At 49.1% G+C, this 14,373-nt stretch overlaps 1 protein-coding gene across 1 annotated transcript in view; it reads left to right on the top strand.

Moving 5' to 3' along the window:
* Positions 1–7,008, top strand: part of LOC122373722 (dipeptidase 1-like) — a 43,066-nt gene extending 36,058 nt beyond the window's left edge. Inside the window, exons 6-10 of the mRNA XM_043352060.1 lie at positions 1,244–1,420; positions 1,953–2,037; positions 3,680–3,755; positions 4,930–5,068; positions 6,888–7,008. Of these exons, the coding sequence (XP_043207995.1) occupies positions 1,244–1,420; positions 1,953–2,037; positions 3,680–3,755; positions 4,930–5,068; positions 6,888–6,995 (585 nt within the window). The 3' untranslated portion in view covers positions 6,996–7,008. The remainder of the gene's footprint in view (positions 1–1,243; positions 1,421–1,952; positions 2,038–3,679; positions 3,756–4,929; positions 5,069–6,887) is intronic.
* The last annotated feature ends 7,365 nt before the right edge of the window (positions 7,009–14,373 follow it).

Raw genomic sequence — 14,373 nt, 5'->3', positions numbered from 1 at the left:
TCATTAACCCTATTCCTGGCGGGGGGGCCTGAGGAGCCCCCCCCCTGAGGTTTTTTGGTTATTTCTCCCAAACGCGTTGAGCTAGGAAGCTCAAATTTTCTGACTTTTCCTAAAAGGCTTCTACGCAACATGTCTGAAAATTTTGAGTTGATCTGACCTCAGGTCAGGTCACCAGAGGCGGTTTGGTGACCCTACCTCAGAAAAGTTTGCAATCACGCCAGAGCTAGAGTTTTTGACCGATCAATTTCTTCTCTTCAGGCTTTAGTTAGGGTACCAGTATGTGCAATTTGTATATCTCGGAATTTTGATATCGGTGACCTAAGGTCAGGTCAGTTTCGCGACCTCCCCATTATAAGTCAATGGGGGGAAAAATCAACTCCCTGTTTTTACCACTAAAACGGGTCGGAATGGCCCCATATACCATACATGACTTCATATACAATCAACCTTCACTACCTTGAGGTCTGTTTTGCTGTTGGGCAGCTGTGAGGTCATGTGACGTCATCAAAGGTCACCAAAGGTTTTTGGCCAATAACTCCGTACAGGAACAAGATACAGACGCGTGGATGGTCTCATTGTGTTCAGCTCGTCAAGACGCATCGAATGATATACATGATGACCTCGAGGTCACGTGACCTGAGGTCAACCTTTGACCTTGACCTTTCGAGGTCAACATATATATCATTCGATGCGGATTGACGAGAGGATCACGATGATGCCCTTCGTTTTTTCCTATCTTGACTAATTCGAAAGTTATTCGAGAAAAACTCTCTCCATATCTAGCGCCGCCATTTTGACTTTTTCGACCCCTGTGACGTCATCTTTGACCTGACCTGAAAATGATCTTAGTAAAAATTGTAGATCTTGGCCGTGCGTATCCGATGCCGTTTACCGCTTGTCGCTATCTTGCTTCGTTCTCGAGATCTCAGGGGGGGGGCGAATCGGCCCCCCCCCCGCCAGTTTCTTGTCCCGGCGGAGCCCGCCAGGAATAGGGTTAAAATCAGCGTAATGGGACAATCTCGTGCCTGCAAGTGTCACCACCGCTCATCGTTCACATGAGACTTGTCTTCATAGGTGCCCATTGGAATACTTGTTATAACTTATAGTATTCATGATGGGAATGGATGAGAATCCCGTCCATTGGTATACCTACTTTTGACTAAGTGTCGGAAGTGTTCCCATTAGGTACAATATCCGGACCTGAGTATCACAATTACACCCAACTCCTCTCGTCTGTCCGCAGAGCGTTGTGCGGGAGATGAACCGTCTGGGTATGGTGGTCGACCTCAGTCACACCAGCACACAAACAATGCGAGATGTGCTGGCGGTGTCGCGAGCGCCCGTCATGTTTTCTCATTCGTCTGCGCATGCGCTCTGCAATATCTCAAGAAACGTACCGGACGCCATCTTGAAACAGCTGGTGAGTAGAAATGATGGGTGGCTGGTCTTGTCTCGTTTATTAAAAGCGAGATATTGCAATGGTCTGAAATATTGGCGATGTGATCTATGATCTCTATTGGCGATGAAAAATAAACCGATGAACGTTCGGTTTGTGTCTTTTATGGGGGATTAGCGGGCAGTCGCGGATAAAATGTGTGTCTGTGTGTTTTAGTTTTTAGAATTTTGTTCTTTTAAGCAGATAGGTAGGTACTGCGAAGAATAGGTAATTCAGTCAATTTCTGTTTTAAATATCAATCAACCGTTTGTGCCATCTAGCCACTGATGGATCTAGTCAGGAGGCCGTTTCGGGGGTGAGCAGTTTGGGAAGGTCGCTCTCTTCCTTTCCTGTACTGCCAATTACCATAGACGACTGCTGAAACGAGACCTTCGAGGAGGCTGACCCCGTGACCCCGGTATGGATCCACCGGTGAATAGGGTCTGTATCAGCCTGTGCAGCTGCCCCCACAGCTGACACGGCACTTCATCTCAGAGACTGTTCCGTTCTGTTTCAGGCGCTGCACGGCGGTATTGTGATGGTCAGCTTTTATAATCGTTTTCTAACTTGTGGGAAGAATGCAACTATACATGATGTTATAGGTATGTATAATTATTGATACAGGCTTCACATTACACGTTTAACGCTAAAATAAAGTAAATGACTTTGCATAAGTCTTAGAACAAAGAAGTTTTGTATCTGTGGACTGTGAGTGTTCAATATAGTCAAAGTTCGTTAAAAATATGAGTGTTTATCTTCGGGTGGAGACTTCCATTTCGCGTCTAGCTACACGCGTCTAAGTCTTAGACGCGTCTAGCTGGACGGCAACTGCGTCTATCTGGCGACGGCTAAATTTAGACGCGTCTAGCTTGGAAGTCTCCGTCCAACAGTTAGACGCCAAGTTAGACGCCAACTTGGACGTCTGCTCGGTTAGACGTCAGTTGGACGTCAGTGGAAGTCTCCACCCGAACGGGATTATTTAGGAATCTAAGGTTTCGTTTACATATTCAATGCATGCTGCAACGCAGCGAGCCATAAATGCACTTCATCCCTATTTATCTAAAGTCAAGGGTACATAAGTGCAAAGGAAGGAAGACTTGGAAAATTGTCAGTGCCATGCCTATTTACCTAAACTTATCACTCAATTACAACAGTCAATATTACAGTGTCAACCGACAGCTTCAAACCTTCGCTTGCATGGACGAAGCATAGGTTAGCATCCTTTGTTACACAGGAAATCTATCACTTAATTCATAACAAGCGTGAGGAGAAGAACAAGGAAAAACACGCACATAAATTACGGATAATGATAGTGCGTGATATATGGATCATGATAATGCCCGAGTACAATTAAAGCGCAGCAGTTTCTTCCCGAACGGAATCTCTTCCGTAAGGCTTGAGATGAAAAATTAGAAAAAGCATCGAAAATGAAGTAAGGATTAGATCAGCTCAGCAGTCAAAAATCGTATAGGTACGTAGTACGTACTATGCAATATCGCTGGTTTGAATAACACTTAGTGAATGCCGGCCTAACCCTTACATACATTAATGTTAATCTTTTTATTCATTTGCCTACTGAACATATGCATTGTGAGCTATCTATCATGTTTTTGCAAGTCAGCACGAGACCAAGAATCACATTCAGATTCCTGCAGAAGGTTATGGAGGAGAAGGAGCGTCTGCCCGCGGGTTGGCCGTCTCCCAGAATACCCGTGAGCGGAGGATAATGATGTGAGGAAAAAGCCCACAGTCCGGCCGACCGACTGTCTAAAGATAGCCGGGAGAGACGACTGCACCATCCTGACATGGAACGGCCAGAGCTGTTGAGCTGCGCGAGAGTTCAAGTTTCGAACTTGAAATTTAGGCCGGCGTCTGTTGGGCATCTGGCATCTGTTGGCTGCAAAATTGACATCAACAATCATCAGATGACAAAGCTTGTCGCAGCGATCGCATGACAATATTTCGTATTTATTCAAATGGAAACACTGGTTAGTAACAAACCCATTATGTAAATTGATTCCCCAGTGTTAGACGTAATCCATTCGGTTTACTACATGGATCAAGCATGCATGTTTACTAGGAAGATGAAGAATAACGGTAGTAAACATTTACGAGCTCCCTTCTTCCAACACAGTGCACGTGCTAGTTCTCCTACGCAGACTGTTCTGCGACGCCAAAATCAATTTATTTTGTAGGTCTGTTATTGTTCTCCGGTGATCTGACTGTGCTCTGTCTGTTTTTCAGCTCACATAGAGCACATTCGTCGGGTGGCCGGGGTGGACCACATTGGTCTCGGGGCCGGCTACGACGGTATTGACCTGTGAGTACCGCCTGGAGGAGGGGTTTACACACCTAAACCGGGGCTGGAATGCACCCAAACGGGGGCTGGGGTATGCCTAAACGGAGGCAGGGATACACTCAAACGAGGGTTGGAATGTACCTGGATGGAGGCTGGGGTACTCAATTCAGTAGTGTATGGAGGTGCTGGTATGCACTTCCGTTCGTATTGCATATTGGTGTCAACTCTGTCAAGTGTTGGTGCCTAATCGATAAATAGCACACGGGAGTGGATACTCCGCGGTATCTTTAACGCAACGGATCGCACTCCATTGCGCTTTACTTATACCGCTGTATCAGCAGGCAGCTGAGTTGTCTGATTTCTTGTTTGGTCCTGTCTTATATCACGTCATTAAAAACATTTGGTGAGCTTGTCATTAATCTTTGTCATATTTTGCACTGGCAGACCTCAGGGACCATGAGTTTTCTCTCGACATTGTTTCGGCGCTCCCGGCTCTATAATTCTGTTGGAAATATTGCACCAGAAACGAACGTGGGAAGTCGAGATTGATTGCGTCTGGGCCTCATAACCCACATATTACAGCCATATACCAAATGCGAAACGGCGAAATCACACAGCAACAGTGTCTGTGATTGCGACTCGCCAGAATAAAATGTTTAAAGACATATTTCACATGTAGATCGCACTAGCTTTATATTTTCCTCGTGACTACATCCGTCAGCATTGAGAGAACACTTGCTCCAATGGTGGAGTTTGGCTACTTTGTTGGGCGTCCATGGGGCTACCCCAGTAGCAGCTAGATGCCAGCTAAGGAGATGCATTGTGCGTGCCTCTTTGGGAGGAGATGCAGGTGAAAAAGCCAGCCGAATGGCCATTTGCATGTGAATGGTATGAAGGGCCCCGCTGCATTGTTGTATCGGCGAATCGATGGATGCCTGGGCGCGCCGCCGATGTTGTTGGGATGGGCGTACAGCTCCTATAGGAAAACCCGAGCTGGAGTTACATATCATTGGACAACATCTGATCGAATACCCACATGTGCTGCCTATTCCCCAGTAAGAAGGTAATGAACATGGACAAACTTCATACTGCTACACAACACTTCCCACTTCCCAGAGGATCACCATCTGTCTATTCGTCACGCATTTTAGCGCTCACCAGCTGATGGTGTATGCTTGTGTCTGTGTGCCGGCAGGGTGCCCGAGGGGCTCGAGGATCCGTCCAAATATCCTTACCTGGTGGCCGAGCTGCTCGGTCGGCCAGGCTGGTCAGAGGCCGACGTCAGAAAGGTGGTCGGCCTCAACTTTCTGCGTGTGCTCAGGAAGGTCGAACAGGTGGGATCACGCAACGATTTTGGCTTCTGATGAATGTTCGCAACGACGCGTAGCTTCTAACTACTCTAGCTCCAATGGTAAGAAGAGGGCTTAATTGAGAGACTTGTCTTCTTTCGTAACAATTGTCAGGAGCCACAACTTTTCATGGTGATATTTGTCTTTCATAGTCGGAATTTACTGGCAAACCATTTTGGACAACATTTTGTAACCTAGCTCCGTTGCGAATTCCTTTCATTACAACCTCAACCCCAATCCCATCCCTAGAGCCGTCTTCAATCCACCATCATTCCACTACCTGGCAGTCCCGGCACCACTCAGACGGCTCCACCCCCGGGCGGCTCCTCTGCCATTCAATCACCGCCCGCGGGCCGTCCGGCCAGCGTGTCCGGTATCTCCCCGTGCCGTCTCTTTGTTTGTCGTTTCTATTCGGGCGGCGCCACAATCAGAGACATGTTCCGGCCGTAAACCCCGCCGTCCAGTCCGATCTGGGGCGTCTCCGGGCTCAAAAAGCGGCCCGGCGCGCGACTGGTCAGCCGAGGCCGACGGACTCTCCCAGGAGAGGAGAGTATGCCGCAGCCTCCGGGCCCAGGCCCCGCGCGACGGCCGACTATTGATTGCGTCCGCCGGCAGCAGAGGTGGTCACCGCCGCGAGTGGGCCACGCATCGGAACGGTACCTGGCGAATATCGGACCAAGATGACAGACACTTGACCATATTAGACCAGGATCAGACCAGCAACTGACTAGATTAGACCGGTACGTGACCTGTGAACATATTAGACCCACACCGGACGATATTAGACCGGCACCTGACCGATATCTGACATATACCTGACCCATCGGGTCAGTTTCGGATCGGCACCTGACGCATCCTGTCTGAACCAACTGTCAACACGTACGCTATTTTTAGCAAACTTCGAACAGATACCCAGAGTCCAGACCCAGTCAGTGTCTATCTGAAGCTGGATCGACTCACTCCACATGTGGACCTGATCGAATCACGCCTCTGTCTGCCATCCAAGTAGTTGGAACCCAACCGATGTCTGGTCTGCATCACTGGACCGAAACCACAGACCGGTATTTGTCAGACATCTGACCGGCACGCCACTCACGACCGACAGACTGACAGGCAGTTGCAGCCCGACAGGCCGACCGAAACCAGGCCGATACTTGCCGATATCCGACCATTACACGACCGATAGTACCCGACTGGTGCATGCTTACAGATATCTGACAAATATCCGGCCGACCTTGGTCAGCTATGAAGGTGCAATCCAATAGTTGACCGCTCGTCGAGCGAGTTACGCTAGCGTCAGAAGATCGATGGATCCCGACCGCAGACGGCATGGGTGTGGGGACCAGCCCTCAGCCAGTGTCTGGGTGATATCATATGGCAATAGCTGGACGATAACGGATAGCGATATCATAGGCGACACCAAATCACGATGACTACCGAATGACGACATCTTGACGTATCAGGTGACTATCCTCTCTGATGCGAACTTTCGGTAGTACATACGTTTTACGGCTGAGAGGTCGTGCGCTATCGCTGACATCGCATTGCGGCCCAGGTTGACATTTGACCAAATGCTTTTCATGCGGCTATCAGACAACCAGGCCACGCAGCTTCCCAGCCGATCCTTGTTCCCTCCCCGCTCGTCTCCAGTCCGCTCGAGCACCGCTCAGATCCATTCTCCGACTACGAGAGAGTCTATTTGTTTCCATTCGCCACGCTGTGTTTGTCTTATGCCATCAATATCTGCCTGTTGTCTCTCTCCCAGTTCTGACCGAAGCCGTCTCTCTCCCTCCCTTTGTTTCAGACCCGTGATCATCTTTCAGCAAAGAAGCCTATATCGTTAGAACCGCTGCCAGATATAGACGAGGACTATATCAACAATAATTGTACCTATGATTTACGAGAGAATTAAAATACGGAAATTGTCCGGTCGTTTGGTTTGGGAACGCTACAAGGAGAGACGAGCCACTGAACATAAGGAAAAGGCTAGGGAACGAAATATGGACTGAGGGGATCAGGAACAGCAGCATCCGGCTACTTTCACTATTAATGTAAAAATATTGCTGGGAAGCTATGCACCACTGATACGAAATGACTCATCACAACGGCTGTGGACAGCATTGCACATTGCACATCGCACACGTTCAAACCACAGCTAGCTACTATCGAGCAGATACGCATATCGCCTTTTTATCGATGACGTGAAATTCGAACCACGCATGAATTTCCTCTATGCAGCTCCAAACCTCTGTATTCATGTGTAGCGGAGAGCCTCCGGACTGCCGACCTTTTCCGTTTGTTGGAGTGGTCTCTGTATAACCGGGCCCATACAGCCGTGACCTTTGGATGTCGGAAGACACTGCGCTACTCGGAGCGACATGGAAAATAATCCAAGTAGCCGCTCTGCCGGTTGGACCGACTCGATGGACAGCGCTCCGAATGTAACAATATTTTAGCTGAAAACATTCAGATGTTTGGAATTTGTTGAGGAAGCATAACGGATAGCTGTAGAAGAATGAAGGGGTGGCAGATTGATAGAGTAGTTATCAACCATATGTTTTATTCAAACATTTTTTTCGAACATGACGTTTTTGCATTTATGTGGACAAGAACAGATTTACTAACGAAAAATATGACGCTTAAAACAAAAACAAAAACATGTTAAATCTTTCTTCCATTCCATTCTTTGAACATTACTTTAGTTTGTAATACCTACTTATTTTTCGGATATTTTATATCATTATGAGAGTTGGCTTTTAGCAAAGCCTAGCAATATAACAGCAGCGCATCCGCCCTGCCGAAGCAGGGTCCGCGGTCGCAGCATCCAGCCTGCCTTGCCATGGTGGCAGCATCACTCCACCCTTTCTGCCGCCATGCCGCCGCCGCGACGTCGGTTCGTTTTATCAATCTGACGGCGCTCGCCGGCTCGACCGATGCATAATTACAGTTCGCCGGCTCCTGGAAGAAGCCACTAATTGAATCCGGCCCAGCCCGGCCTGCAGAGGTGTTGCACGTTATTGGGAAGTGCCCGGGCCTCACCCGGGCCCGGTTAAGAAATGGGAAACTGGTGGGAGATGTGACAGGTTGCTGCTGATGTCAGTTATAGGCACCCTTGAACTGGGGTTAGACCTGATTCAGATGTTAAAGCCTAAGTGTACCGAAATGTCGAAATCTTCGCTGGAAATTGTCCAGAAACATTACTTGAAGGACTGGACGCATGAAGAGCAGGCAATGCACCCCGGGACCCATCAGCAATTGAATATTATGTACTTCTTCGTACCCACTGAACTGTAAGTTAAAACAATCACCTCCGTCTATACCATCGCACTAGCGCACTTTCATAGTGCCCAGCCTAGCAAATCTAGACGGAAAGTAGAAATGTTTTAGTGTGTATAATCCCCGGGCTGACATCACTGATGATATATTTTAAAATGAGCCAGCTCCAGTGGCCCACTCGGCTTTCTGTGAGACCGGGAAGTCGAACGAGAGCCGAGCGCTCTTCAGTTCTGATGCAGCCATTTTGCCTGTGACACAGGACAGTTTCACACGGTATTTTCCAGTGGACTGGACAGAGAATAAATCGCCCTCACTCGGTGCCACGGCCCAAATATGTCGCGCTGAACTTCTGAAATGCGCAGCCCAGAGAGGATTTTAAGTCTGCAGCTGTGCGACAGAGAAGAAATGTATGGCTATTCTCATTAGTATTGGTGCCCTATGTTTAGCATGGCATTAGCGCTAAGTGACACGGTATTTGCTTAATTCTTTTAATGTATCGCATACATTTGAAGAAAATGGAGCATCTACTTCGTTGAGAAAATGTTGTAAATTATGTTCTCACTGATTCAGCCTAGTGTTCAGATCCGGGAAGCAGAATTTCATTATTGCTTGGCTAGATAAGCGGAGGGACTTTTTCAGCATTCCCTGGAGCGGGTTAGTGAGCATGTTTACCGTAGAGGCACACTCTACCGAGCACATAAAAAGGTACAGAGAATAAGTTGCACCTTTAATTGAGATGGAATGGAAGTAAATTCATTCAATAAGCTAGAAGCGCCTTTACGTGCATCCAATTTCAAAACATAAGGGCAACAATCATCGTTCCATCGGTTACACACCACGATGTGTTCTGATTGCCCGAACCATCGACTTTTTGCCAGCCACTCCAAGTATTACCTGTCGAGTGCCGTAAAATTTCGGTCGTAAAAGCCCCATCACCTCAATACGGCCTTTTACAGCCAACCTGCTGCTCGTGGGCACTGCACTCTGCCTCGATCACTCCGAGCTCTACCTATAGGGACACCTGGGCTCTACTCTGCGCTCTGCCTATACATCACTGCGAGCTCTACCTATAAGGACACTCGGAGCTCCACCTTTAGAGATACCTACTCCAAGCTCAGCCCATATAACTCAGAGACCCACATACGGCGACATTCAGGCTCTATCCCAGAGTTACTACGTTCCCGATAATTTGTTACATTATTATCATTAATGTTGGATATAGGCAAAATGTCTTACTGCACATGGGGGCTAAATATCGTCGAATTTAACCCTCGCCGGCCGAGGGGAGGGGGCGGGTGCCGCCGCCCCCCCCCCCCATAGGGTTTTTTCGAGATAGCTCCGAACACGCTGGAGATAGAGAGCTGAAACTTGGCATACCTGACCTTTAATCCAAGCCGGATCTTTTGACACCAACCGCGTTTTTGGGTCAGTATGACGTCATAAGTGAACCTCTGCACGGTCTTCAGAGATGCGCAACTTCGCAACGCCCTCACTGCCAGAGGAGATGTCACAGGGAAATGAAACTTGCAGGATCTAGTATCCATTATGAGTCTCACAACTTGTATATCTCGGATTTTTTCCTAAAGGTCATATGAGGTCAGGTCATTTTCGTGACCTCACCTAAGTCAATGGGGAAAATGGAAACTGCTATTCTGGCGCCGGGAACGATCTCCAACTATCTCAAGCACACAGAATCGTGATTTGATGCACTCCTTGCAAGGTTAGATGCGTCACTTTTGTAATGTTGACCTTGCGTGACGTCATTTATGACGTCATCAAGGTCATATTAGTTTTTCGTCAATAACTCTTGATCAAATTGAGCTAGCGACTCGGGAAAGCCACCAATGGACTCAGGAAGACCTGCCGAATCGTATGATATGCGACATGACCTCTTTCGACCAACTTCGTGACCTGGGGGTGCTGACCTGACCTTGACCTGAGGTCAACACCCCAAGTTGAACTGACCCGGACAAAAAGTATATCATTCGACGCGCCTGAACGAGGCGAACACGATGCTGCCAAAATCGCGGCTCTGCGGCCGTTTTTTGCGAAGTTATTCACCAAAAACTGAACCGCCCCTTGGGGCACTTGACCTGACCTCAGAGGTCACCGGTTGACCTAGGACCTTAAAATCGGGTACCAATCTCTGCGTCTCGTAACGGCGCGCACGCTCGTTTTTTCCGCGACGCGCTAGCTCCACCAGGGGCGAAACGGCGAGGGGGGTCGTACCCGCCCCCCCCCCCCTCGGCCGGCGCGTATGTAGAAAACCAATAGGTCTGGCGAGGGTTAAACGGAAATGTATGTCAGCAAGATTGTTTCACTTTAACCCGACTTTCAGGTTTATTGTCACATCCAACGAATATAAGGAATATAAGGTAGGCAGATATTCGCATGTGTTTACATGTGCCCATTCAAGCTTGAAGTTCCGAGCCAGTTGCGCTTTGAGACCTTTCAACCAGTCAATAGATACAATTTCAGCAATTGCACACTAAGCAGACAAGGTTGAGTCGATTGAAAGCACAACAATTCAGCTTAATTAGTTGCCTACGGGAAATCTTTCCATTTAACTACATAAATCAATAAATCAGACCAAGACGAACTGCACCCAAACACTTTACACTCAGCCTCACTCGATACGGATCTAGCTTCTCAGCAATTCAACTTGCGCAGCACACTCAACCTCATTCACTCTACACTCAACCCCACTCACTACACACCCAGCCCTGCACTTACATCACACTTCACACCCAACCCAGTCTAATCCTCACGCACAATCCCGACCTCTGCGATAGCCTCCCCTCCCCTCCCCTCCCTCATCCCCACCGCAAAGTTGGCAGTGTCGTTAGTTGTGCCTGTCCCAAGTTGGGCCATCCGTCGTCACCAGAGAGGTCTGATGTCGACGCGCCAGTCGGGCGAACCGACGCGTCGCCGCCGACGCTGTGAGGTGGGACGGACGTCGGTTGTGTGTTAGGTAGTCAGTGATCGTGGGTACTGCCGGGTGGCGACAGGGAGACAGGATTATCAGGAAGTAGCTGAGGCTGTTAAAGAGTTCTGGGGAAACTGCACCTTAAACCTCATTAACCCATATATGCATGAATTAATTTTTTGTCGAGTATTTGTATGAAACTTTCTAGCATTGTTAAACAACATGTTACTAAGCTGCTGACATCAACTGTTTTGTTTTTACATTTAGTGCTTGCCTGATATGCTCGTTCAAAGTGACGTACAAAAATGTACGTCTATGCCAGGTGTCAACAAGACAATTGTGACGTCTGCCGCCGCCGTCCTAAAATAATACATCCGATATCCCTAATACAATGCTAACGTCTTTCGTACTTCAGAAGCAATGTATGAGGGATGGGTTGGGGTGGGGATGGGGTTGTGGAGGGGGTAGGGTGACGTCATGTCATCGTTAACCTGGGCGAGGGGAATAACTTGTGTTGTATGGTCAAATATGATGTATGATATGTTGTGTTGCATTACAGACCCTTGGAAATGGTTGTTACAATTCATACGTTGAATTAGGAAATAGATGTAGATCATGTATGATGAAAATAAGGAAATTTGCAAAACACAACTCAATTATGTCAAGTTTTACCGTCTATCGAAAACTTGTCTTATGTACATAATAGTCAACATAGTAGACCTATAAAAAGAGCACGTTGTCAATGGCGATCAGGAGGCGTTCTGCTGCTGGCCACCGACGCGGTGACCCTGTGCTCCCCTGTGGCAGTCACAGTCCGGCGCACGGCGCGCTCCATGCTGACTACCTGACTGCAGAGCTTCTTGAGGAGACAGAAGATGTAGCTGTTCCGCTGGGGGCCTTCGCCCAGGACGTCTGCCTCGTCCACGCAGCTGACGCGTCGGTCGTCGTAATGGCACCACCTGTCCCGTCCCACACTGTACACGTCAGACACTGTCCCGAGCGCGTGGCCCCGCTGTAATGACTAAAGACGGCCATCAGCCGGACGTAAAGTCGCCGGCATGGTCAACGGAGCAGAGCGACTGGTCGCCATCGACTTGGAACTCGGAGAGGTGCGTCTGTCCAGGGGCGTCGGCCGGCTCTTCCTTCCCCAGTGACGGCATGATGGCCTCTTGGAACTCGTGATCCTCGACCACGTCCATCCAGCGGATAACAGTGTAGCGGGTTTTCGCGGCGTTGCGGGGCTAACCGGGCAGTGTCTTTCGGGAGTGAGATGAGAGCAAGCTAACCGGACAGTGTCTTTCGTTATTGAGAGCTCCGTCGGCGCGCTCCTAGAAGCCCTCCTCTGTGTCCAGCCCCTCGCGAACCCGTTCCGACTCAGACTCTACCTCGGGGCGATCAATCATCGGAAACACATAGGCCAGGGTTAGGGAATGGGAGATAATGATAAATGTTAATCAATTACCCTCGATCATATTGGTAGAGAAAATCAACTCTATTTAACAAAAAGTCCCACTCTCAAACAACAGCGCCCTTCCTAGCTTGAGGGTCATCTCCCACCAGATATATGTATCAATCATTCGTCCATTTATCCATCCCCTTACAACCATGTCATTCGTCCACTTATACCTCGTAATTTACCAGAGTTGACCATCTCCGGTCCCTCCCCTTTTTCCTAACTTCCCCCGGTGGTGCTAGGGCGCGCGCAAAGTCGTTATCGAGTCATTGGCCTTAAATGTCATTTAACCGTTATCCCTTCATAACCACAATGTTCCGTACATCAGACAAACGCTTCATAATGCTCACGCTACACAATTAGAGATACGACCCACCACATATTTCGGCACTCGACCTTCGCGTTACGTGACTTATTGCGGTCCGTCCCATCACCATGTCGAACTACCTACACAAAAAAAAAAAAATGTCTTCGGCCAGCGGTTCCGAGACTACGGCTCGCAGGGCACTGTGTAGTCCGGTTTCCGCGGGGGACTTATTTGAAATTTGAGACCGGGGCTGGGTAACTAAGGTCCGTCCGGGCTGCCTGCGTCGTCTCCGTATAGCCGCGGTTTTCGGGCCAGCCCCCGGCGACCGAAAGGGGTTAGTCGTTCGTCGGCTTTACACGAATCCATGACTACCAGTTTATGCCAAATTGCCTATAATAAAACGAAAACTAAGCGTACCACGGCCCGCAATGGGCTTATCTAAAATTTGAAACCGGGCTGGGTAACTAGGTCCGTCCGGGCTGCCTGCATCGTCTCCGTATAGCCACGGCTTTTGGAACAGCACCGGCGACCGAACGGGTAAGCCTCCGTTGGCTTCACACAATCCACGACTACCAGCGTTATAGGTGCCCGAAGCCCTATCTATCCGTTGCTGGTAGTTAAGCTGTCGTCACAGACCTAACCGAAATGACCGCTGCACGGCCGGAGTAAATCGACTGACAGCGGGGTGGCCAGTACCGACTTACCGCGATCACCCGACTCGCATGCTTTGGTATTTAACCCTCGTCCTGCAGCATCACACGTTTCTTCGCGGGACATTACTTAACCGGCGGCATACGTCTCCTCGCTGGGACGCCTGGGGTCCTAACCATCTCCGAAACTACCTACGTCACTTATCGAATGTCATCCTGCGCTGATCACTCAATGGACCGATAGCGGACCTAACCTATCTTTTAAAACCGGGCGGGGTCACTAGGTCCCTCCGGGCTGCCTGCATCGTCTCCGTATAGCCACGGCTTTATGGGGCCCGCGCCGGCAACCGAACGGATTAGCCTTCGTCGGCTATGCACTCATCCTCAATAATCGATCCTCAACTCGCTCTCATCCTTTCTCTTCACTTCGCGACTTATTGCACGTATCCAGGGCTTACCCAAGCGAGGCCTACTATTTAAGTGGGGTCTATCCGAGCTGAGCTTCATTTAGGAATTCCGATTCCTCTCCGTGTACAGTCTTCTTCCATTTCACTCGCTTCTCATCTCCCTCCTAACCCATGGCCGCGTCGGTGGACTTTCCACGCACAGGGGCGTGACGTGCATCATCTATCTCCCCGGTTCCGTCCCTTGCAGTGTCCCCAGTGTCCATGTGGGGTA

This window comes from Amphibalanus amphitrite, unplaced genomic scaffold (genome assembly GCF_019059575.1).
Source record: "Amphibalanus amphitrite isolate SeventyFive unplaced genomic scaffold, NRLGWU_Aamphi_draft 001542F_arrow, whole genome shotgun sequence".
Taxonomy (NCBI): domain Eukaryota; kingdom Metazoa; phylum Arthropoda; class Thecostraca; order Balanomorpha; family Balanidae; genus Amphibalanus; species Amphibalanus amphitrite.
This window is presented reverse-complemented; position numbering and strand designations above follow the sequence as displayed.